This window comes from Aricia agestis, chromosome 14, assembly GCF_905147365.1.
Source record: "Aricia agestis chromosome 14, ilAriAges1.1, whole genome shotgun sequence".
NCBI classification, from domain to species: domain Eukaryota; kingdom Metazoa; phylum Arthropoda; class Insecta; order Lepidoptera; family Lycaenidae; genus Aricia; species Aricia agestis.
This window is the reverse complement of record NC_056419.1, coordinates 8,482,567-8,506,657: the sequence shown is the minus strand read 5'-3', so window position 1 is coordinate 8,506,657 and position 24,091 is coordinate 8,482,567. Positions and strand designations below refer to the sequence as shown.

General features: G+C 36.7%; 1 protein-coding gene and 1 long non-coding RNA gene across 2 annotated transcripts in view; one reads left to right on the top strand and one right to left on the bottom strand.

Moving 5' to 3' along the window:
- The window catches only part of LOC121733779 (glutamate receptor ionotropic, kainate 2-like), a 22,863-nt gene extending 4,663 nt beyond the window's left edge, over positions 1 to 18,200 (bottom strand). The window contains exons 1-14 of the mRNA XM_042124135.1: positions 18,087 to 18,200; positions 17,450 to 17,545; positions 16,034 to 16,177; positions 15,609 to 15,718; positions 14,818 to 14,974; positions 14,383 to 14,591; positions 13,905 to 14,090; positions 12,975 to 13,127; positions 12,445 to 12,876; positions 11,085 to 11,308; positions 10,348 to 10,485; positions 9,274 to 9,472; positions 8,681 to 8,912; positions 6,321 to 6,436 (exon numbers count right to left, since the gene is read on the bottom strand). Of these exons, the coding sequence (XP_041980069.1) occupies positions 6,321 to 6,436; positions 8,681 to 8,912; positions 9,274 to 9,472; positions 10,348 to 10,485; positions 11,085 to 11,308; positions 12,445 to 12,876; positions 12,975 to 13,127; positions 13,905 to 14,090; positions 14,383 to 14,591; positions 14,818 to 14,974; positions 15,609 to 15,718; positions 16,034 to 16,177; positions 17,450 to 17,545; positions 18,087 to 18,093 (2,403 nt within the window). The 5' untranslated portion in view covers positions 18,094 to 18,200. The remainder of the gene's footprint in view (positions 1 to 6,320; positions 6,437 to 8,680; positions 8,913 to 9,273; positions 9,473 to 10,347; positions 10,486 to 11,084; positions 11,309 to 12,444; positions 12,877 to 12,974; positions 13,128 to 13,904; positions 14,091 to 14,382; positions 14,592 to 14,817; positions 14,975 to 15,608; positions 15,719 to 16,033; positions 16,178 to 17,449; positions 17,546 to 18,086) is intronic.
- LOC121733782 lies at positions 3,137 to 24,091 on the top strand. The gene is made up of 3 exons (XR_006036614.1): positions 3,137 to 3,150; positions 20,347 to 20,351; positions 23,868 to 24,091. It is a non-coding gene; the product is annotated as an uncharacterized LOC121733782 (long non-coding RNA).

The window sequence follows — 24,091 nt, the reverse complement described above, 5'->3', positions numbered from 1 at the left end:
ATTTTTGAATTTTGTTTTGACTTAATGATGTTCTCAATCGCTTTCTCCCGAGCATGCTTTAATCGATGTTGTAACATTCGGACATATTCTGGATACGTGGCGTCATTGGTGTTTGAATTATAAACTGAATCTGGAAGATATGGCTTATGGCCAAATACGAGTTCGTAAGGTGTAAATTTTGTAGTGGTGTGAACAGCCGTATTATAAGATAGCATAGCTGTGTATACATATCGGGACCAATTATCTTGATTTTCATTTACAAAGGATTTGAGATACTCCTTGAGTGTAGAGTGACTACGCTCAAGTGCTCCTTGAGTTTGAGGATGGTAAGGAGTTGACCAGATTTGTTTTATTTTCAAAAAGTTGCAAGTCTTTTTGAATAAATCAGCGGTAAAATTTGTGCCTTGATCGGTAAGTATTGTTTTTGGAATTCCGAATAGTGAAATAAAATGAAGTAAACATTCGCTGGTCTCTTCAGCTGTTATTGTTCTAATGGGATACGCGACTGAATATTTTGTAAGATCGTCCTGTAAAGTCATAATAAATTTGATTTTCGCGGTACCTACTTCCGGTAAGGGTCCCACAATGTCAAGAGATATGCGTTGAAACGGTGCCGTAGAAGTTGTAGTAATTTGCATCGGTGCTCTATTTATTTGTCTGAAAGCTTTGTTTTCTTGACAAAGGGTGCATGATTTAACGTAATGTTCGACGTCAGCACGCATACGTTTCCAATAATACTTTTCTTTTATTCTGTCATACATTCTATTTGCTCCTAGATGACCGGAAATGGGTAAATCATGGTTCTCTTTTAGAATCTTATTTATTTCACTTAACGAAGGATACATGATGTTATTATGATAGATGTGAAGTTGAATATTTGTGCCATCAAAGAGGTAGGCTAGTATGTTGTATATTTTAACGAAAGAGAATCTGTCAAAATTACTTCTGAAGTCGGTTAGAGCGATTTCGTTGTACGTAGGATAGAACATAATTATTTGATCACGTGTATGCTTCAGAGCTTTGTATAAATCTGGGTAAGTACATTCGTCAAAATGATTGACTTTGATATATAAAAAGAGGTGTCTTTTATCAAAAAATAGCTCATTAGATGTGTATAATTCTCTTTCCATTTCTAAAAATTCTTTGACAACCGGATGTGGACAATTACTTAATATTTCTTGCACGTATGGTACTGATTCATCTAAATCTATTGAAGTTGGTACAATGAATAATTTTTGCGATGCCTTTAGAAGGGTTTCATTATGTTCATGGATTATGGTATTGTAAGATCTAGTAGGTGATTTTAAGAATTTAGAATAATTTTCATCGACAACAGGTAAGTCAGGCGTAGGAGGTTTATCAACGATCACAGGTAAGTTAGACGTAGGAGATTCCAGTGGTATTGAAGATCCTGGTTCGGGGTAAGTAGATACGTTTTCATCAATGTTATCAGGAATAGGAGTATCAACAGGTATAGAAGATTCCGGTCGTGCTGAAGTTCCTGGCTCAGGGTGAGTATTTACATTTTTATTATTAGAATCAGTGTCTGAGTTAGGATTTGCATTATTAGAGTCAGTGTATGGAATAGGATTTTCAATGTCTGTTACTAGTTCATTAGTCATTGGTAAGTAGTCAAGTATGTCATGTTGGAATTCTGGAAAATCAACATTAAAATCGATAGGAGACATAGATACATCAGGTACATCAGCAGGAGATGTTGGATTCGGTGGAGTGGACAATAGTTGAGAATCATTGCTAGGATTGGTAAGCTCTTTGTTTTCAGGATATATTGGATTAACAGGATACCTTGAGAGTGCGTCAGCCGCTGAATTTAATTTACCTTTTCTATAAACAATTTCATATTCAAATTCTTCTAATTTTAATCTCCATCTTTGCAGTTTACTGCTAGGATCTTTATGATTGAATAACCATTTTAATGGTCTATGATCAGTCACTATCTGAAATCTACGTCCAAAAAGATAGGGTCTAAATGTTTTGCAGCCAAAAAGAATGGCTAGCAATTCCTTTTCTGTAGTACTGTAATTACACTCACTTTTATTCAAGGTTCGAGACGCAAAGGCTATTGGTTGGTCTTTACCAATCTGTCCTTGGGACAAGACGGCATCTATTGCATAATTTGACGCATCACAGGTTAGTATAAAAGGTTGTGTGAAATTAGGATAGGCTAGAAGAGGAGCAGTAGTAAGTTTGGATTTCAGTGTCTCAAAGGATAATTGTTGTTGATTCTCCCAATTAAAAGGAACATTCTTTTTTAGTAAATTTGTAAGTGGTTTGGAAATAGTAGAAAATTCAGGGATGAATCGGCGATAATATGAGACTAAGCCTAGGAAGGATTTTATGTCTTTTGGACACTTGGGAATAGGAAAGTTTGTAACAGCTTTAACCTTGTCAGGATTTGGTTTTACTCCTTTTTCGGTTATTATATGTCCTAGGTAGCCTACTTCTCGTCTTAGAAATTCACATTTATCTGGTTGGAGTTTGAGATTGAATTTACGTAGTCTTTGGAATATAGCAGTCAAATTCTCGATGTGTGTGTCAAGGTCATACGAATAGGAAACAATGTCATCAAGAAATACATAGCAGCGAATACCCTGAAGTCCTGATAAAATAGTGTTCATAAGTCTTTGGAAAGTAGCAGGCGCATTTTTCAGCCCGAAAGGCATTCTAAGGAATTGGTAGTGTCCCTCTGGAACGTTGAAAGCGGTCTTTGGTTTATCTGATTCATTTAAAGGGATTTGGTGAAATCCGGAAGCTAAGTCCATTGTGGAAAAATATTTACTATTACCAAGTTGATCTAGGATTTCTGCAATTTGAGGAAGCGGGTAAGTATCTCCTATTGTTACATCATTTAATTTACGGTAGTCAATAACAACTCTCCATTTTTGTTCGTTAGATGCATCTAATTTTTTTGGAACCACCCATATGGGTGAAGACCATGGTGAATCAGAGGGTTCAATGATATTTTGTTCCAGCATTTTTTCAATTTGTTTACGAACTTCAGCTTTGTGGACTTCAGGGAATCGGTAAGACTTAGTATGTATTGGTATATCAGAAGTCGTTTTGATTTCGTGTTTCAGGGCATTAGTATGTGTCAAGCTTTCGTCAGGTAAGTGAAAAATATCAGAGAAAGTAGCACAGAGATTAAAGAGAGCAGATTTTTCTTCGTTATTTAAGTGTGATACTCTAAGTTGATTAAGAACTCGGGTTGTCCGTCTTAAATTATCCGTAGGTTGTGTTATATCAATTTTATTTACAGAAACAGTGGGATTTTTGTCAAAGTATTTTGTATCAAATGGTGTTAATTTTAATTTTAAATTTGAGTTGATTGTAGCTGATTCTTCGGATGTATTAACTATTGTTATATTAATGCGATTATTTGATTTGACTTTTACTAAGCAGTTTGCTACTAATAAATTATTTGAAATGTGCTGGTCTAAAATTAATCCTTCTTTGATTTCAGGGTTTACGACGGAACATTCAATGACGGTTTCACTTCTAGCAGGAATAATGTAGGCTGGATCTCGGAAATATAGTGGAAGAGACATTTTTGTGAATAACAATAAATTTTTATTATAATCGATTTTGCAGTTATTAGAATTTAGCATGTCCGATCCTATTATGCCATCGTATGGTAAGTGGATATTTTCAATAACATGGAACTGGGGAGTAATACCGGATTTAGCTAATTTGATTTTAAGATTAAAATATCCCAGAGTTTGTATGGAATCGACTGAGGAATCTATTCCTTTTAAATTAATAAATTCTTTTGTGAGTTTAGGGAAATTGGATAGGCATGATTTTTTTATTAGGCTTACAGAGGATCCAGAGTCTACTAATAAGGTAAGTGGGAATTCTGAAACAGGGGAGTCAACTAGGACATATGGTAAGAGTGTTTTTGTAGGATCATTAATTATCTCAAAAATATTTGATCTGGATTCAGAGGATTTAGGATTAATAGATACAGTGGAATTTGGATTTGGCACAGTGGATTTTGAACGCGATACAGTGGATTTTGAACACGATACAGTGGGTTTTGAATACGATACAGTGGATTTTGAACACGATACAGTGGGTTTTGAATACGATACAGTGGATTTTGAGCTCGATACAGTGGGTTTTGAATACGATACAGTGGATTTTGAGCTCGATACAGTGGATTTTGAACATGATACAGTGGGTTTTGGACTCGATACAGTGGATTTTGAACACGATACAGTGGATTTTTGCAACTTGCCCATGTAGCGGGGTTGCGTAGATTTAGTAATTGCACCACTTGTGCGTTGATTTAGAAAGGTGTCGGTTTTATGAGCTTGTCCCGCACGACACCGGGACGAGACTTTAATTAGTTTTTTGGGACGTCGTCGACGGTATCATAGCCTTCTTCGGCATTAATTTGTTCACGAGGATTTTCGTCGTTAAAGGATGTGAAATTAACTCGTTGGTAATTTGGTCTGTTAAAATTTTGATTTCTATTATTATTATACTCCCGTTTCCTACACTCATCAATTGTGTGGCCGACATTCTTACAATAACGGCGAACCTGGGGTGAGTTAGCGCCACTCTGATCTTGAACGCGGTTGCTATTGTTATTATTATAACGCATAGGCTTTGGAAAGCGATTATTATAATTATTAGAATTATTTTGGTTTAGAAATCGACGGTTGGTGTTAAAACTAGGCTTGGAAGAAAGCGATTTAGGTTGGGGATTTTGTTTGTATAAAAATTGCTGGATTTTCTCCTCGGAAATGGCTATATTTATTGCTTCGTTTAATGTTTTAGGTGACTAGCACCTCACTACGTTTGAAATACGAGGTACAAGTCCCATTTGAAAGTGATGGAGAGCAAGCTCTTCCATTGCTGCAGTGCGACCTATCATTTCTCTACTTTTGCTACCGTGTGCTATTGAAATTTCTGTTAATAGTTGTGACAAACATGTTTCGACTCTTAGGGCGTATTGACTAACAGGCTCGCTTACTTGCTGTTTGCATTCTTGCAAGTCTGTTAGTAAATGTGCGTAGTGTTTCCGTTCACTAAATTGTATTTTAAGAAAATCTTTTAGTTGTGACCAATTTACAAATTCTTTTATTGAACAGGTCGTTTGGGCTCTGCCCTGTAATTGACATAGGATATATTTGAAAACGATATCTTTTTGTTGTTCGGAAGCTAAATCGTGGGCGTTACTGCAATTAACGAGAAAAGAATTTAACGATTCCCTAGCGCCATCGTAGGGTTTAATGAATTTAAGTAAGGTAGAGAGATCTAACTCCACTTTTGGCGAAATAGTGGTCTGCGTCTTCTTTTTAGACCTGGTGAGAGGCCCAGGTTGAGAGGATGGGGCTGTTTCGTCCTCGGGTTCGTTAATATTTACTTCAAATTTAGGACTAGGCGCTCTAGATTCCGACATTTTAACCTTATACAAAACACACACAAATAATAAAAATACAAAAACACAAAAATTTGAAAAAAGAAATTGCAATGACCAAAGTGGAATAAATGAACGACTCACAGGAATGCGGCGATAAGGGCTTGTATAAACATCCGTGCGGCGTGCGGACGGCGTCGGCTGCTGGATTTCGTGGAACTCGGCGCGCTGGACCCGGCGAATGTACCGAACAGGAACACAGGAACCGCGGACTCGTTACACTTTCGATTTGTTTCGGATTTAGAATATTGGAATTCGATTTAAAGTTCGTGAGGCGTACCCGGGATTAACTTTTAAAATCCCACCGCTGCCACCAATTTGTTATACGGGATTACTATTTTCCCTTTTTAAAAAAAGATTTATTATAATTAAACTGAAATAGTACTTGAATTAAACAAAAAATTAGAATTGAGACAACTGTCGCGGTCGGGAGTCGGAGATGGAATGTTCGGCAGGGGTCTGGACTGAAGCGTAGGACGATAGGAGAAATGCGGGATCAGCAAAGTCGGAAAGCTAGGGTGAGCATGATAGGGTACAGATGCGGGATATAACAGTACGGTGCTAACAAATGTGCGATCAGCTTTAAATGTTTCCCATTAGGGTTAATTCAGACCGCAACGCGACGAGGCGAGGCGAGGCGCAGCGCGGCATAAATTTGTATGGATTTGACAGATTTCAATTGCGTGAGACGTCTGGCGAATCTGTCAAATCCATATAAATTTAGAAATGCATCTACAAGTCACGTTGCGGTCTGAATCAACCCTTAAGTACTATTTACGCTAATTTGTAACATTATTTCTATCACGATTTGAGCAAATAAAGATATTGAATTCAATTGAATAGGTGGCAACTTCTTTGCCCATTATCCTTTACTCACTTCACAGTGTGTTTCATTCTCCCCGACCTTCCACCATCGGTTCTTGAGCTCCACCAGCTTTCCGCTCTCCGCAAGTTTCAGCACCGCGTTGTCCACCGCAGTGCGATATGACGACTCTGCATTCAATAATTAATAAATGGTTGGTTAATAAATAAACGGCTAATTTTATAAATCAGGAGGTCAGAACCCTGGCACAATCATTGATATTATTAAAACATTTCTTCAAATCATAATATTATATATGACATAAAGGTTTATACGAAAGAGAGTATTAAAATCACTGAACCCCTTACACATCGGTGGACTGGCCATTTATGATTAGTTACGGTATAATATCATTAAGTTCAAAGACCTGACGAATAACAAAATGGCCAAGCCACCGATTTTGACTAATGTGTAGAGTTTTTAGATTCTTCTCGTGCGGCTGACACATTATAATATAATTATCAAATATTTTGCCGCGCTTTAGTGTAAAATTAAGGTTTTTAGATTTAGGGCTGAGTATGTAAGGTTAGAAACTTGGCTCTACATGAGATCTCACTACTTTTTGACACGACGAACTATAAAATTATTATGTTCTCATCTTGGCAACATTTTTACATGAAAATGTTTTTGGTGGGATTTCATTTCTTTTTGTTAGCTAGTTTACGTTGTTTTTTCTTTTATTTAGTTCATTTTTTAGGGTTCAGTACCCATAGGGTAAAAACGGGAGCCTATTACTGAGACTTCGATGTCTGTCCGCTTTCCGTCTGTCCGTCTGTCTGTATTTCTATCTGTCTCTAGGATGTATCTCAAGAACGGTAGAATTAGAGAGTTGAAATTTTCATCGATTATGTATTTCTGTTGCCGCTATAGCAACAAATACTAAAAACAAATTTATTTAATATTTCGGGTGGGCTCTATACAACAAACGTGATTTTTCGCTATTTTTTCCTCTTGATAATAATAGATGTCGCTGCTGGTCGTCTACATCGCGATATAGCTTGCACAAACAGTTTCATATAGTTGTTAATGCACTCTAATCGACAAGAGATGTCACTGTTGGGCACCTACATCGCACTATCGATGACGCGAAGATGTTTGGTATAGCCGTTTAACTTTAGACGCAACCTTTTTTTTGTTTTTAACTAACCGTAAACCGATTTTGTTTGCATAAAAAATATATTTTAAGACAAGTAAACTTGAAATAGATTGATAGTTAAGTAACTAATTATTATTATTATAATTAATGAAATATTCTTATTAATTAAATATTTGCAAATAAATGCTAAGACTACGACTATTCTTCGAACTTACGAACTTACGTACCCAAAGGGTAAAAACGGGATCCTATTAGTAAGACTTCGTTGTCTTTCCGTCTATCCGTCTGTCTGTCCGTCTGTCTGTCTCTAGGCTGTAACTCAAGAACGGTAATAGCTAGAGAGTTGAAATTTTCACAAATTATGTATATCTATTGCCGCTGTAACAACAAATACTAAAAATAAAATAAAAGTAATATTAAAAGGGGACTCCCATACAAGAAACGCGATTTTTTGGCCTTTTTTGCTCTATATCAATAATAGCAACAGATAGGTACTTGAATTTTTCTCAAGGTCCTTAGTTATATGTCTACTTTAATATTTAATAATAATATTAAAATAAAATAAAAAATTAAGGGGGGCTCCCATACAAAAAACACAAATTTTTGCCTAACTTTGCTCTATAATGGTACGGATATAGGTTAAGTTGGGTTTGATAATTTTTTTGTTGTTTTAGTACTAATATCATGTTACACACCAAATTTCAGCTTTCTAAGACTTCAGGAAGTACCCTAACAGTTTTGATGATCGGTGAGTCAGTGACCAAATTGTGGGTTTTTGGACACCTATAAAATCTAAAGTATAATAGCTACGATATTCAAACTTTGCGCATTTAATAACTATACCCATGTCACTATATCTTAAAAATTTTAACTATCTGGCATTATTCAAACCAAAGTTACGAGGGTTCAAAAATACGACGAAACGTTTCGAGAAAAGATAGGTAGTGCCCTTGCGCGCTTCGCTTGGCTCATCTTGGCGGGGGCACTCCCGTGCCCCCAGATGCAATAGAAAAAGTTTATTATATTCTGAAACCTGGAAACGTAATTACGTTTTCAGGATCAGCAGAATTAATAATTATTACTATTTAAAATAGTATTTAAGATAATATAAGAACTCCCTCGCTTAGAGAGGCTGCGCCATGCAGACTGTATGTGCGCCGCAGACTCGATCACACAAAAAGTGTGCCCTGATCTCCCTTAGGATCCGTATCGAAGGTACGGTTTAGGGCTACAGACACGTCAGGCTTATTTAACACACTCATAAAAAAGACACACTTACGAAACGGCATAGCGATTCCATATCCTTTAGAGTCTAGTAGACCGCCAACTTGCATGAGAGTGCATTTCCGTTCCATCTGGTATTCTATGGCAGTGGACTCCATCAGGAAGGCGTACCCTCGTTTCCCATTAAGAACTCTGTCGAGCCCCTCATCATTATTGTCAACGAACACAGACGGTCGAGCTGACTCCATATTGGCCCACATTTTCGCGTACGTGGATACGTTTGATCGCTTAAACAGTCATCATAAATTATAAATAATTAAGTAGATTTATAAAGCTACTAACGTATAATAGCATTAGCATAATATTATTATACTAAGTTTTGTTTAAATTTAAATTAAAATAATTTAACAGAATATTATAGTGACTAGAACACTAGTAAGCTTTATAAATTTCATCGCTGTCGTGACGCTTTACAGACTGTTCCTCATGTCGGCGAGAGGAGAGTGCAATCAATTGAGTGGCTGAGATGACACAGTTCTTTAGAGCGGTGTATGAGTATTAAGTTCTTTTGCCAAGTGTCATGTAATATGCCTTATACTAGGTGTACTAAAGTGAACGAAAAAAGTTAAAGGTCTTTTTTAGCAATACCTTGAAGAAAGCATACGTAGATCCTCCGTCTACGGTGCCATACTTAATTTTCGTTTGCGCAGCTAGATCCTCAGCACTTTTAATGGAGTCGTCCATTGCAGCATTCGTCAGGAAGGCAGCGAGATTGGCAGTGTACGATGAGCACATGATCAGAGCAAAGAACCACCACATGCCGCAAACCCATCGAGTGGAGTAACCCCTGAAATTACAGAGCGTCGAATAATAATGTCTATGGAAGAGTAACTGAGTAAAAAGGTGTCCCACGATATGCACAACTAGGTTTGTATTTCGTGGAACTTTCGTACTTTCAGTTGAGTGTTAAACTCGGGAGAGTTATACAATCGAAAACATTTAAATTTAAATATCAAATAAAAACGTATCAGAGTGATTATCTTAGATGTATTTGAAATGCAACGCGAAAAAAACACAATTCGAGCGTGATTACGTTTAAAAAATTTTGTTTAACGTCTACCCCTTCTTAACAGACTGTAGCTATATAATATTTATGACGGTAACTGGGTCACAAAATATGTGTGTTCAAATCTATGACAGTAACTGTTCTATGCTGTATTCCAATTCAATGTTCCAGAGTAATAAAAGTTCGTAATAAGGAAGCTAAATAGAAACTAAGTAAGGTTTTCCGCAAGTTTCGTAGTAAAATCTTTATGAGTATCGTCACATCCACGGGAAGTATCACATAATAATGACGAGGATAAAATGCAGGCTTTGTTTCGAGGCCGATCCAATACATCACAAAGGTTTTTTAATAAAAGCATTAAGCAAACTCTTTTGTCGCCTGTTCTATACAGTGCATATTGAGTTTCGTTAACAAATTCAAAATACTATACTTTCATTCTTCAATGTACGAGGTTCTAGCCAGATGAAAGATCTACTTAGTTTGGTCGGATTATATCAAGTCACTGTTGATCGCTATCACCCTTGTCATAAATCGACCAAATTACGCAGGTTCGTCAAATGGTGAAATTGGAACTCCTTGTTATCACTGTGTGATATTATATGATGCAATTTCTTTGGTGCATAACACCTTAACCTACTCTCATTCACAATACATACTTGGGCAGTATATCAGAGCCTTGTGTCATGATCGACCCGACTGTGAGCCAGCAGGAATTTTTAATGTGCCAAATGTTTTCCAACTCCTCAGGAGATTTGTCGCACGGGTGAGGGTTTTCCCAGTCGTTAGGTGCAAGTCTGAAAGTAAAAACTATTTATTATGTTTGCATTGTTCAAGAATAAACTAAATGCAGTAGATATATTAGATGACCTCTAGAAAAAAAAAAAGAAAATATTACTTATGAAATAAGATGCTTCAGAATAAGGTACCAATACGTTTTCAGTCTCCTTTAAATTGTTACAAAGTGCACAAGTAAAATAAAATTTTATCGTATAGCTTTCGCAAATCAAAGACCTACTCATAAAACCACAAGAAACGTGACTAGCTTACGAATTTATGAAACGTTCCCAATAAATCAATAAACTAGTACAGCGACACAGCTTTCGAATTATAATCTGCTCTTGATTCTTTAAATTCTTGGTAAAATGATTGTTTAAGTGAATCAGTTTCGCCTAGTCGCTTAAAATATTCATCCTAGCTCACAAATTGAAGAAATGCAAAAGACAAATCAAATCATCTTTAAAAAGTGTGCCTGTATCTATAACCCCATAAGTTATAACGCTCGCTGAACTTTGATGGGATGAAGAACCTTTTATCTAAAAAAATTACGGTTCTCGTGGATGTACCAATTTCAGTTTAAAAAATATTAAACGTCAATAAAATTAGCATAACTTACCTGGCCAACATGTGTAACAACAGTGAGACCATTAAATAGGCAGCGGCCATATAAATCCAGACATCGACGGAAAAGGGCTTGAGGAACGAGAATAGTTCCGTCTCCGGCGCGGGAGGCTTCAGATACAGAATGCTGATCCCCAAAGTCATAAATGGCGTCGTAAAATCCACAAATGCTCGTCTCTCGTACGTTATTGTGAGGTCGCAGATAGCCAGATCGGCTTTCTGAAATAAAGCGGATAATTTAAGCGCTATAAAATAGCGGTTTTGGTGACGGTCGCCAGTTTGATTAAAAACAAATCCGATGTACAGGATTAATGATACGTGTCTGCAGTACACAAGTGTGCTCTTTCTTCCTTTACTCTTGTAGGTCTGACGCTCCGACACGACTGACGAAAGATCAGAGGCAGGGGCTGTCTTTTTAGGGTTAACAAGGAACTCTTATAGTTTCGGTCTGACCGTCCGTCTGTCTGTCTGTCCGTCTGTCCGTCTGTCTGTCCGCGGTTGCTCAGAGACTATAAGACCTACAAAGCTGTAATTTGGCATGAATACACATAATATTAATTATGGCGACAAAATGGTACATAAAATTTTAAAATTATAATATTTTTTTATGGTACCTGCCCTACACAATTGCACATCAAGCAGGGATGATTTCTTTTTTCGCGTTCACCCCATCGTGTGGGGTGTCCACACAATGAGGTGAACGCGAAAATGTTGGATATTATGTTTTTTAAAAATATTATTCAGAGTATTCATAGATCATTTTCCGATTTAGGGATCCGTTTGTGAAATATTAAGTTTTAAAGGGGAAAAAATCGTTAGAGTCCACTGTCCCCTCTTCTACCAGCTAAACGGTTGCTCCTGGAAATGTGAAAAAATTCACGGGAGTAGGAAATATTATGCTAAATTTAAAAGGAAAACTATCACAGCTAAGAAGACTTCATAAGTTATTGAGTAATAGTCGATCAACTAAAAAATGTATTCGGCGAAGTATAAAGGAACTTTTCGTTAATTTTTTTTTAAAGTAACTGAGATGATGTTGTTAGAAGTGTAAAACACGTTATAAATGTACATTCATTGACCATATAAAAATTAAAAAAAACTAGCGGTACTACGGAACCCTATATTGCGCGTGGTCCGACACGAACTTGGCCGATTTTTACTTACCCATCCGACTTAGAGCATTGTTCTTGTCAGAAAATCAAGTGATCTATTTAGTCTTAAGCATAACTTAAAGGCATGATTTTGCCAATGTGGGAATACTATGCACTACGTCTTAGTCAAAAGGTAGAGCCTGTCCAGATGAGGGGACTACGGAATGAGCAATAAAACAAAAACATATAAATGTAAATACTGACCCTTTCCAAAAGGTGTCCTATGAGGCCGTCCCATTTGTTAGTCTCTTTATTGTATTTGCCGTAATTGTGAACGATTTCGAGCTCGTAATTCAGGTGCAGAGTAACGTTCAGTATTTCATTAATTAAATCCTTCGAATATCCCTCATAGCGATCATTACCGGTCAGAACTTCACCCGGCTTGGGTGTTCTTTTCACGAGGTACGGAGCGCCTAGCTTGGATACTACCCTGAATGTCTTATTCTGCCACTTCTCTGCTAATATATCTGACACTTCGCTGAGACTCCGTATGTATATGAACCCTGATTCTGCGTTCCATTTGGCTATGCTGTTAAAACCGCTGTTAGATAGCTCCATTATTTCCACGTTGAAGTTAGTTCGTTCGCCAGTTGAGCTGTCTATAGTTACGTTGCCTGTTATACCTGTTATAGGATTCTGTAAAATATAACGAGAAGTATAAAAAAAACACATTTCACTGATTTTGACTATCCTTAATTGCTGCATACTGTAGTAATCAAATGGTTACTTCATACCGTCAACAAATGATTGATGAAATCTTCACCGGCTTCCCATTTAGTATCAGAGTTACATTCAATGACAGGTGCTTCTATTTTAAATTCATCTGGTGCACTTTCCACTGCGTCTGTAATTAGTCTTGCAGCATCACTGGCAAGTGCTGCCTCTACCTAAAAATGTCAAAATATCAAACATTTGTATTCGGAATTTTGTCTCATATTATGAATTAATCTCTACGTTGGTTTATTATGGACAAAAACAAGTCGACTACAACTTCTAAATCAAAAACGTTAGGTGTTATATTCGTGGCCTGTCCTGTGTACGAAATTAGGAAATACAGTTTGTAATATTTGAGAAAGGTTTATTGATTAAAACAGACATTGAATAATTGGAAATCGGGTAATTGGATATTTGTTTGGAGTACTCCGAATATAATGAGTTTACTTTTCGATACAAAATTGTGTCTTTGATGTAGCATTATTTTGTGTTCGCACTTTTTGTGATATAATTAGATTTTTAATAAAAAATATTGGAAACACGAGTATCGAGAAAAATACCTAATGAAAAACTTTCGAAACATGAAGAAAAGAAAAATGTAATCTATATATATATATATATATATATATATATATATACTGACTGACATGGTGATCTATCAACGCACAGCCCAAACCACTGGACGGATCGGGCTGAAATTTTGCATGCAGGTAGATGTTATGACGTAGGCATCTGCTAAGAAAGGATTTTGATAAATTCCAACCCCAAAGGGTTGAAATAGGGGATGAAAGTTTGTATATAATAATACTTCTTAACGCGAGCGAAGCCGCGGGCAAAAGCTCTTTATTAAAATAAATGCGGATACGCACTCCTATTTGTATAGTTAACTTTGGCAATATATAAAAACTTCATTCATTTTCTTCAATAAGTTGAATGCAGTTGGTGCTTACAGTAATTTCATGGCTCTGCGTAGGAATCTTAATGTCAGGTGAGCTGCGAGCCTTCCAATCGGCCAAGTACGATCTAGTTCTGGAGTCTGAGTGGTCGAATATCCGCAAGCATGTGACGTTGGATAGGCCGTGACGTAATTCTTGCAAGTCCAGCGTATGCGCATCTAATGACATAAGGACGTAACTCTGAAAAAAAAAGTCTTAAAAAAATAATATATTTATGTTACTTATATGAGTATTTAAAAAAATTATACGCCATCTATTATAGATATACTTTTTTGTAAAAGTCGGTTAAAATCTTGCGTACGAGTAAGTATAATTGTCAAAACTGACCAATGGGACATTAGTTGTGAACTTTGGTAACATGATATAAGCAAAGTGGAACATTTTAAATAATAATAAATGTTGTTTAATATAAATTATGCGTTTTACTGCATTTATACCGTAAATAGTCTACAGTTCGTTTATGTTTCCTTACCATGTAGTCTTCAAAGAATTTCACTTCGTTCGCCTGACGTAGGTATTTCAGGATCCTATCAGTAGGACAATCTATTATGACTCTAGTTTCTCCGTACGCCTTCAAAGACTTTAATAAAGGTCTGTTATCACCTTCTGGGTCCAGTCTCCTCACCAGCCATTTATCCCCTAGTTCTGCGTGTTTTAGAATTTCTTGCAGCCTGATTAGACCTGAATAATTAAAAATATGTGTCTTTGGTAGTACCTAATGAAAGAGAGGGACTTCTACTACTATTCTATTCAAATGAAACAAAATATATTGTCTAACAATTTTTTGAATAAAACGAAACACAATTCGAATCCGAATAAATAATAAAAATGAAAGTAACACAATGCTTTATGAATAACATTTTAAAAAAAGGGTCCCATTCAGTTTACGTAAATAAAAACACAATACCTTGATCGTCGTCGTACAGTAAAGTATACGTGTTCCAATCACTATCCTTTATAAAAAGGGCCACGGCTTTAGACAGCGCGACTGCTTCGGGGTATAAATTGATACCAGGTGGCGTAGGCGGCTCGAAGCCTCGCTCAGGGGGCGGCCGCCACACCGCCTGAAATACAACCTTCTAAATATCATGTTTGTTTAGTACTTTATCATAATTTTCATATATCGCCGCTTTTGTTGCTGAAATAATTACGATGAAAATATTATGCTCTTTGGCTGGTATAAATAGTCAGTACTCAAGATGCATCTGGGTCTCAAGACACGGTTCAGGCTCTGTGATTGGTTCGCTGTCAAAATTTGGACCACTGACTATTTATACCAGCTTTAGTGGCGTAAGCTGGTCTGACTTCAGCCTTAACACAGGTTAGGGTTTTTCTACCTACAGGTAATAGGCAGGTATTTGAGTGACGGTTTCCTAAAATATGTAAAGGTAAAAAAAGCCATTAGCTATGTCCACACTATGCACTTTCATCTTCAATTTTCATCATCTTCTTTCATTCAACTTTCGTTTTGGCGCATTCAATAATTGAATGCGTCAACGGACGCAAAGAAAACATTATCATTTTTGTTTTTTGGATACGGTCAGAGGGCATGCGTCGCGGACATGCCTCACGTTCGCTGTTGACTGCGCTATAACGCATGCCCTTGACAAACAGAAAAAGGTACGGTGTGGACAAAGTAAGGAATCTAATATGTCTTTATTATCCCATCTTGCGTCATTTAACAAAAACCAAATTTACTTGTATGTGAGGCACCCGCGCGGCTCGACACCTCGCCCCAACCGCCATAGCCGACACGTCGTCCGTCGGCCCGAATATTGCGATCACTCCACTCGCCAACAGAGCACAGGCTTGAAAAATAAATAACTACAGTTATAAAACTGATTTATTGCTTTTTTTTATTAAGGTTCACAAAACCTCCCAGACTCTTTACAATTAACATAGAACGCGAATGGATTAAGTACATAACATTAGTGTTTGGCCTTCTCGATGTAAACAATGCATAATATGTACCTAGCAGTTAGTCAAACTCCAAGAATACCACGACCAAAATTTGTCATAAGGCAAAATTGCAAAAATGTTTTTTTATATTTGTAAGAAAATAAACTATTTCAAGTGTTTCATTTTTGACCAAACTGTTGAATTTAAGTTATAAAGCCATTTACCAGCTTTAGATGCAGCAAAGCTGTCTCCATAAGGTGCATATTTGATTTTCATGACGAAATTGTACTTTTCACTCTCCATGGTCGCCCGAGCTAGGGTCGAAGCGAATGCCACCTCTGTTACTGTATTCGGTGGCAGAATCACACCTGGATGGAAGACATTTTAAGGTTTTAAGAAAAAAAGTATGCTATTCCTTTCACACTCATATTAAATCGCATGTGACAGAATGCAATAACATGAATGTCTTTTTTTTATGAAATAAGGGCAAACGGGTCACCTGATGGAAAGCAACTTCCGTCGCCCATGGACACTCGCAGCATCAGAAGAGCTGCAGGTGCGTTGCCGGCCTTTTAAGAGGGAATAGGGTAATATGGGAGGGTAGGGAAGGGAATAGGGGATGGTAGGGAAGGGAATAGGGTAGGGGATTGGGCCTTAAACTCACTCACTCGGCGAAAGACCGCGCAAGCTCTGTTTCACGCCGGTTTTCTGTGAGAACGTGCTATTTCTCCGGTCCATTCGTGCCGAAGCATGGCTCTACCATGTCTGCGAAAGCATTGGCTTGTAAATGGAATCCAGAGACATAGAAATGTTATTCTTTAAAGCCCAACAACGACTGAACATATTTCTTACAAATTTTAGTCGTATCGATATTGCAGAGCAATAATATTACGCTCAAACTTATTCTTAGCAATAGTCACCTAAGTGTTCCTAAGTGTGGAACGTAGACTAATGTACCATGTCCCTAGACGATGCTTTGGGTTTAGCTTTTAGTTTAAGCCTCAGCTACACGTAACAAATACGTACCAACATTTCATGAAAGTTTATAATGTATACTTGATGACGCCCGCAACTCTGCTGCGCCAAAATTAGTTTATCGTGCGGGAACTGTGTATTTTCCAGGATAGAAAGTATACTATCTCTTTTCCCGGGACTCAAAGTATCTCCGCATCAAATTTCAACAAAATTGGTTCAGCGGTTTGGGCGTGAGGCGCTTTCGCGTTAATATTAGTATGAATTTGATTGTGATTACTAATTGTCGATTGTGCATGCTACAGATTGTTTGCCAACGATCAAGGACATGACGTTGGGTCATCATTGTGCATGCTAAAGGTAGTGTAATCGTGGTAATTCAGCACTAACAAGAGGCTAAGTACTCACGTAGGTTTTACTCGATCGAGCAATAACGTCGAGCAAAACCTGCGGGTCGGGATTTCGTCTACACATTCAGCATTGCTCGATAGTTTTATTCTAAATCGATATATTTAATTCCGTCAAGCCGGTTCGATGCGAGCCTTCGAGCGGCTCTATGCGAGCCTTCGAGCTGTCAGTTTTGCGGTCCATACAGTAATTATTACTCGATTTGGAGTAAAACTATCGAACAAAACCGCCTGTGAGTACGATACGACAGATTGACTCACCTATAAAAATGGTCGTTTTCAAAGACTCGAAATTTCGAAATGCACATTGTGAATATGTGAAGAAGCCGATCAGAAACGTAACAAACACCTGAAAACCTGGAAGAAAAATATGAGTTAGTTCTTGAGAGAAATAAATTTAAATGGACTGATGGATTTCTCTAGTTACTTTAAACTTGCCCTTAGCATAAATGCAGCTCTAGTATAAGTTCGAAATAAACAAAGGAGAATCATGTTGTATCATATTCCACACACCGTAATCTATACATATAAATAAAATTGGAGTGTCTGTTTGTAATATTAAAATAACCGTTTTTTATTACATGCATATTTAGACGGTACTTACACCAAAATAACAATTTTTAGAATTTTTGTCTGTCTGTATGTCTGTCTGTTTGTTCCGGCTAATCTTCGAAATGGCTGGACCGATTTTGACGGGACTTTTATTAGCAGATAGCTGATGTAATAAGGAATAACTTAGGCTACTTTTTACATTTTGTTGACGCGGACGAAGTCGCGGGTAACAGCTAGTCTAAAAATATATTTATGGGCAATTATAGAAAAATTATTAAGCCAAATAGTGACAGTAATTTACAAACTTAAAGTATTAAAAGTTTTATAGAAAGTTCAACTAACATACCTCGCATTGTGAACCAAGCTTTTCACACACTTTCACTTATTTACATGATCCTTACAATATATATTTTTTTAACATATATTAATTCATGTTATTTTTTTAATGAACACCACTTCACTATCATTTTAATATATAAGCCAATTATGATGTGTTGTTGTGTGACACAGCTGAGTGCTATACTGGGTCACCGCGGCTTTGCCAGTCGCGCCAATAGCGCCAGTTGTGCCAACTGCTAGCCTAAACCGTACTCTATGCTCCGACGCGCTCGCCACATTTGTATTTCATTTTAATTGATATTCGGGTTGTATTTTTTAAGCTTCTTTTAGGGTTTCCTCGTTACTAAGAATATTCGCAAAGCAAATTATACAAGATCCGCTTGTCTTTATCTGGCACTTTAAGATGACGCCCGCAACTCCGCTACGCAGAAATTCATTTATCGCGCGTGAACCGTACATTTTTCTGGGATTAAAAGTATCTTATCCTGGGACTCAAAGCATCTCCATATAAAATTCCAGGAAAATCGTTTCAGCGGTTTGGGCGTGAAGAGATAACAGACATACACATTCATTTCAATTACATTCAATCAAGACATTTCTTCCTACTCCTCCTATTTTCTTCTGATTAATTTGGTTGTGGGTCCCAAGACAGTTTTAGCATGTCCCTCGGGCTCATTGAGATCATATCAAAGGGTTTTCGTGTTTGGATACCGCTGTCGATCCTGGCGACACAGGAGGTACAGTGGTGGGAATGTGTGGTGCGCCAAAGTCCGTAAAAAATATAATATTAGTCCATACTAATATCCAAATATTGGAAACCTCACATGACAGAAAAAGACAATATTTTTTCAAGACAAAGGGGGTTAATGTTGCAGACAAAATAATAAAAAGTAGCATGTCCATTAATGTCTGTGCTGAGTTTCGTCGTTCAGTAGTTAATTGAATTAATTATTATGGTAAAGAAATAAGCTACTTTTACCGTGAAGGTAAATTGTAATTTCAATTCTCACAAGGTTTTCTCTTGCACATACAAAGTCGCGGGCAATAGTTGTGTAGATGTGGTAAAACTGTAAATAGTTAAACTAGAAGTGAAAAACATAATTTAATTTAAAAAGTTTGTTTTTCTCTCGCTGACAAATTTTATTCCAAAAGTTGAAATAATGAATAGCGTTTATAAAATCTGTTTACAGAATGAACACTAGAATGCGGTTAAAAAATTAACAAAGCCGAATTTTTGTTGAGGTCAAAACATTTTATTTTATTTATTAAATCTGTTTACAAAAATAACACTAGAATGCTGTTAAAAAATAAACAAAGCCGAAATTTTGTTGAGGTCAAAACATTTTATTTTATCTGCTATTTTTAACTACGTTCCACTAAAATATATTGTAGAAAATTGTAACTGAATATTTTATCTAGTAACATCATATTGTTTTTTAAATAACATTTGTTACAGATTTAATCAGTAACTTTAAAATGTATCTTCAAGTACGGTGGGAGTAGTAGTACCTACATACAAGCAACTGCTATTTGGCTTTCACCGTAGTGGAGTAAAAATGTTATGATGATGACGTTATAATTCATTCCCGCTTAGTGCACTGAAATCTAATTACGAGTTAGCTCGATGCATAATGACCGCTGTATAATTTTCGTGAGCTCACAAACTAGCGCTATAGTAAACATAATACTAGTTAGACAGTAGAACAACTTACTCATGTTCTTGAAATTGAACTCGTTCAACAAAGAAACGCGACACGGACACTTCAAGTTTCGTTTTCTAAAGTTCGTCACGCTAATGTGTGCGACGTGCGTGCTGGGCTAGTAAGAAGATGGTCTTGTGTATTATACTGTGGTAGTACTAAGTATATGCTCGTTACGAGTAAAGTTTCGTAGCTAACGACAGTTTTTAAACTGTTTTGTGATATACAGTAGAATTTAAACGTGTTTAACGCAAACTGACCATAAGTAAGTTGAGACACCTTAATCAGAGTATTAAAACTTTTAAATTTCTTCATTAAGTACTGCATAAGGATAATCACACAATTTGTCTCATTTCGAAAACAAGCTTGAGTCAGTGCGAAAGTTTTTAGTCACCATTTAACCTCAAAATTTGCATATTAATATTTTCGGGAATGTTTATATGACTTATCAATGACTCTCAGTCTCTCACGAATTCAAAGGGTTTTCAAATAAATTGGCTGAAACATACAATGCTAGAGTTCAGTAGCATAGTATAAAAATATGCGGTAGATCTCCTGAACCGGGAGCATGCGTCGCACACATTAATAGCGTGCTTCTGCACGTTAGTAAATGCCCTCTGGGCATTTTCGTCTTTAATTCCTCAAGATTAACGTAGATTGTACATAGGTACCTACTAAAGACAACTTGCTTATTCATAGTGCCAATAATGGCAAGTCATCATAGACCAATGTGAGAAGGGCCTTAAATTTTGTATCCAAATAGCAAGAAATCAATTTTAAAAGTACGACAGAGTTACACTACTGTAGTATTGTGTCTACAAACGAGCAGGTGAGCAAGGGTCGTCCAACTTGGCAGCGGGCCAGTAGAATTCAATGCGACTTATTATTAGATTTCGAACTAGTGGCAGCCCGCAGATACGCATGGAACAAATAGCTCCAAATAGAGACTAATGTCCCGCCACGAACAACCGTAGAATCGGTCAGTTTTGTGACAGTAGATATTATACTGTACAAAAATAATATTATCAATTTTCTCTAAAACACTCAAATTTCAGCGAAAGTACACAAAAACGTCTTTTACACGGCCGTTAAGTATGTGAAGAATTTTGTATGCTGAAAGGCTGAATTGTGCAGTTATAATTTTACCGTCTATGGCAGGTATTCGAAACCAAAAATGTTGTGTTATCAAAAATATGCGAATGACTACAAACAATAATTATTATTACTAAGCAAGTAAAAACAAATAACAAATAAAAATCAGTCATAAAATATCAATCAATATTGAAATTTTATAGTCTTTGCAACTTCACATTAATAGCAGCATTGTTTCTAGTATAACTTTGTATTTTATTGGATAAGATTTTAATACCTACAGTTCCAACTTACAAATCTCCTTAAAGTAAGCACGAACTGACTTCTGAGCTGACGGGAAACAAACTGTTTATTGTAAAAGTTTGACTTTCTCCGCATGAAATCGTAGAAAAGATCCGAGGGACTGTGACCACAGTACAAGTAATATACAGTAGACCATCTTGTTCCTAGACCGTGATTTTAGAAAACTTGAAGTAACTGCAGTGTCTAATCGCGCGTGCATCAACCAACCATATATGTTCCAATTTGCTATACGATCCACTCCATTTTATATCAAAATACAAAATTATATTTTCATGAAATATCAAACCAATTTTAAACGCTTTCTCATTCGTGAAACGCCAAAAATCAGTTAATTGACTTTTGTTTTTAGATTAGAATTGGTTTAAATAGAATTTTGAAGAATTTGCGATGTAATTTAAATAACATATTTTATAGAATTGACGATGCTGCGTTAATGTTACATTACAATAATAGAATCTATGGTCTCTGTGTTGACGAGTTTCATTTTGGAAGTTGAGTTATTACATAATATTTATACTGTGCCGTAACAGTCTTGTTATTGAAGCGAAACTTCCGGCTTCATGTTAATGTCAGAGATTTGTTACAAAGTGTACCCGACTACCCGTGCTCGCTGCCACGTGCTCCCAGCTTAATGTGGACTTAAAGGAATACTTAGTTAGAATAATAATATAATTAATATACTAGATTAACCAGCAAACGTAGTTATGCTAATTGATATACAGCATGAGTGGTGAGACATGTTCAATACTCAAGGATGTGATATTCAGCTATTCTATTAGATGAAAAAAAAAAACAAATTATTGATCACTGAGTAAATGTAGCTTAAAGTTAAGTAATTATATTTACCCAACGCATGGACACCGCGCGCGGGAAGGCGAAGGAAACTTTATCATCATTATTATAATAATGAAGATAAAGTTTAAAATCATATGACACTGAAAGTGCTCGCCTCGCCGCTGCCATTTCGGTGTAGCGCGGCCCTTATAGTTCGTATTGACTATAGAATTAACTATGTATAACATTTGTGATTTAGTTGATGCAATTAAACTAGAATTATAGGTAATCAGTGTTACTAATGACATCATGCAAGATTTGCTTAGACTGGATTATATATGATGGCTGCACGAACGCGCGAATTGCCGGCCACACCGCAAAATGACAGCGCGACTGCGCCGCTATTAGGTATATTAAACTAGCTGTCATGGCAAACATTGTTTTGCCATATAAAGTATTTCGCCAGTATTATTTTATTGAAGTGACTAACGGCCGTCCCCAATACTTGATCTATCTCTGGTTTTGCCCTACTAGAGATAGGAATAGCTCACATTAGACATTAGAGACATATATTTTATGTCAATTGTGAGCTATTCCTATCTCTAGTAGGGCAAAACCAGAGATAGATCAAATATTGGGAACGGCCGTAAATAAGTATGGCACTATGGCAACGTCCATCGCTATCCCGTCGCACAAACAATGGTCGGCGTCAGTCTCGAATTGTAATGATTTACTATTATTTATTCAACAAATGTACTTATCGATATAAAAAGTAGCCAGTAGCCGATTCTCAGGCGTACTGAATATGCATATAACATTTGGTAAAAACCAGTAAAGCCGTTTAGGAGGAGTACGGTAACTAACATTGTGACACGAGAATTTTATATATAAGATAAGAATGTATTATTAAAATAACATAATATTACATTTGCTTGTGACCTCTGTGTAGCGGCCAAACTGCGCGTTTACAGGGACGCATAATATAAATCCAGACTTAGTTGGAAATCCTTGGATCACTATTCGTAGAAACCTATTGAAATTGCAGTAGCAGTCATGGCTTTTGTCACTTCTATTTCCAGCGAAGACTATCAAGCAGTCGAAAACCATTTTAAAAGTCGCAACTTAGCTTTTACTGAGAATTTCAGTAGACAATTGTCATCTGGAGTGGAGACTTAAGGGGGCGCGTGCTTTTGAACGTGTTAAAGTGACGCCTGTGTTTTATGTGGACTCAAGAGGAATAGTTCGTTTAAAGAACGTTTAAGTTGTGACGGCACTATTTTAAGTTTTAAGCCGTCTGCATATTTTGGAGATTTACGTTTAGTTGGAAGTTAAGCTTAATGTACATTATGTTAATGTAAAATGAATTTGGAAAACCTGTACTGATTGTTAGCTGGCACTTATAGCACAGGTTTATCCTATTTTAAGTATCAGCAGAACATTAAATGTGTATACAGCCACGAACTTTCTGTATCATGTAAAAATTATAACGAAACTTATGCAATTTGAGCAATTCGATAACATTTTACTTTTACTTTTGTAAGCGTCAGTCAGTACCAAAGGCTTATTTTTTTTGGAAAATTGTTTCACTACCGAAAGATTTTTTGTTGGAATATACAGTGTGTTTGTGTAAGCGCCGTTATCCTTGAAACCATCAAATGAGACCTTCAAAATGAACAACTTTTTCCCATACAAATTCCCGATCCGTATGGGTATGAAGACGGCATTTTTTTTTGAGTACCCAGCATTGTTCTCATACTCATATTAGTGTTACCAAGACAAGAGTCTTGGTAACACTAAAATTCTAGAAATTATCATAAAAGTGAAAGCTACAATGTTGTGTAACATATCTACGAATGTACTATTGGACACGTATAAAAAATATCCACAGCCGAACATATAACCTCCTCGTTATTTGGAAGTCGGCTAAAAAAGGCGGACGGAGTCCCAACTCCCACCATACACAAAACTGCGTCGTTCAGAGTCGGCCAGCTGGCTGTATGTACCCGGACCGCACGCACACATTCTAGCGCTAGTCCATACCATTTGACAGGCGTAAGAATGTGTGCGTGGCCGACTCTGAAGAAATGAGAAGACACACAGTTTTGTATACATAACAAGACTCCGTCCGCCTTTTTTTCTACGT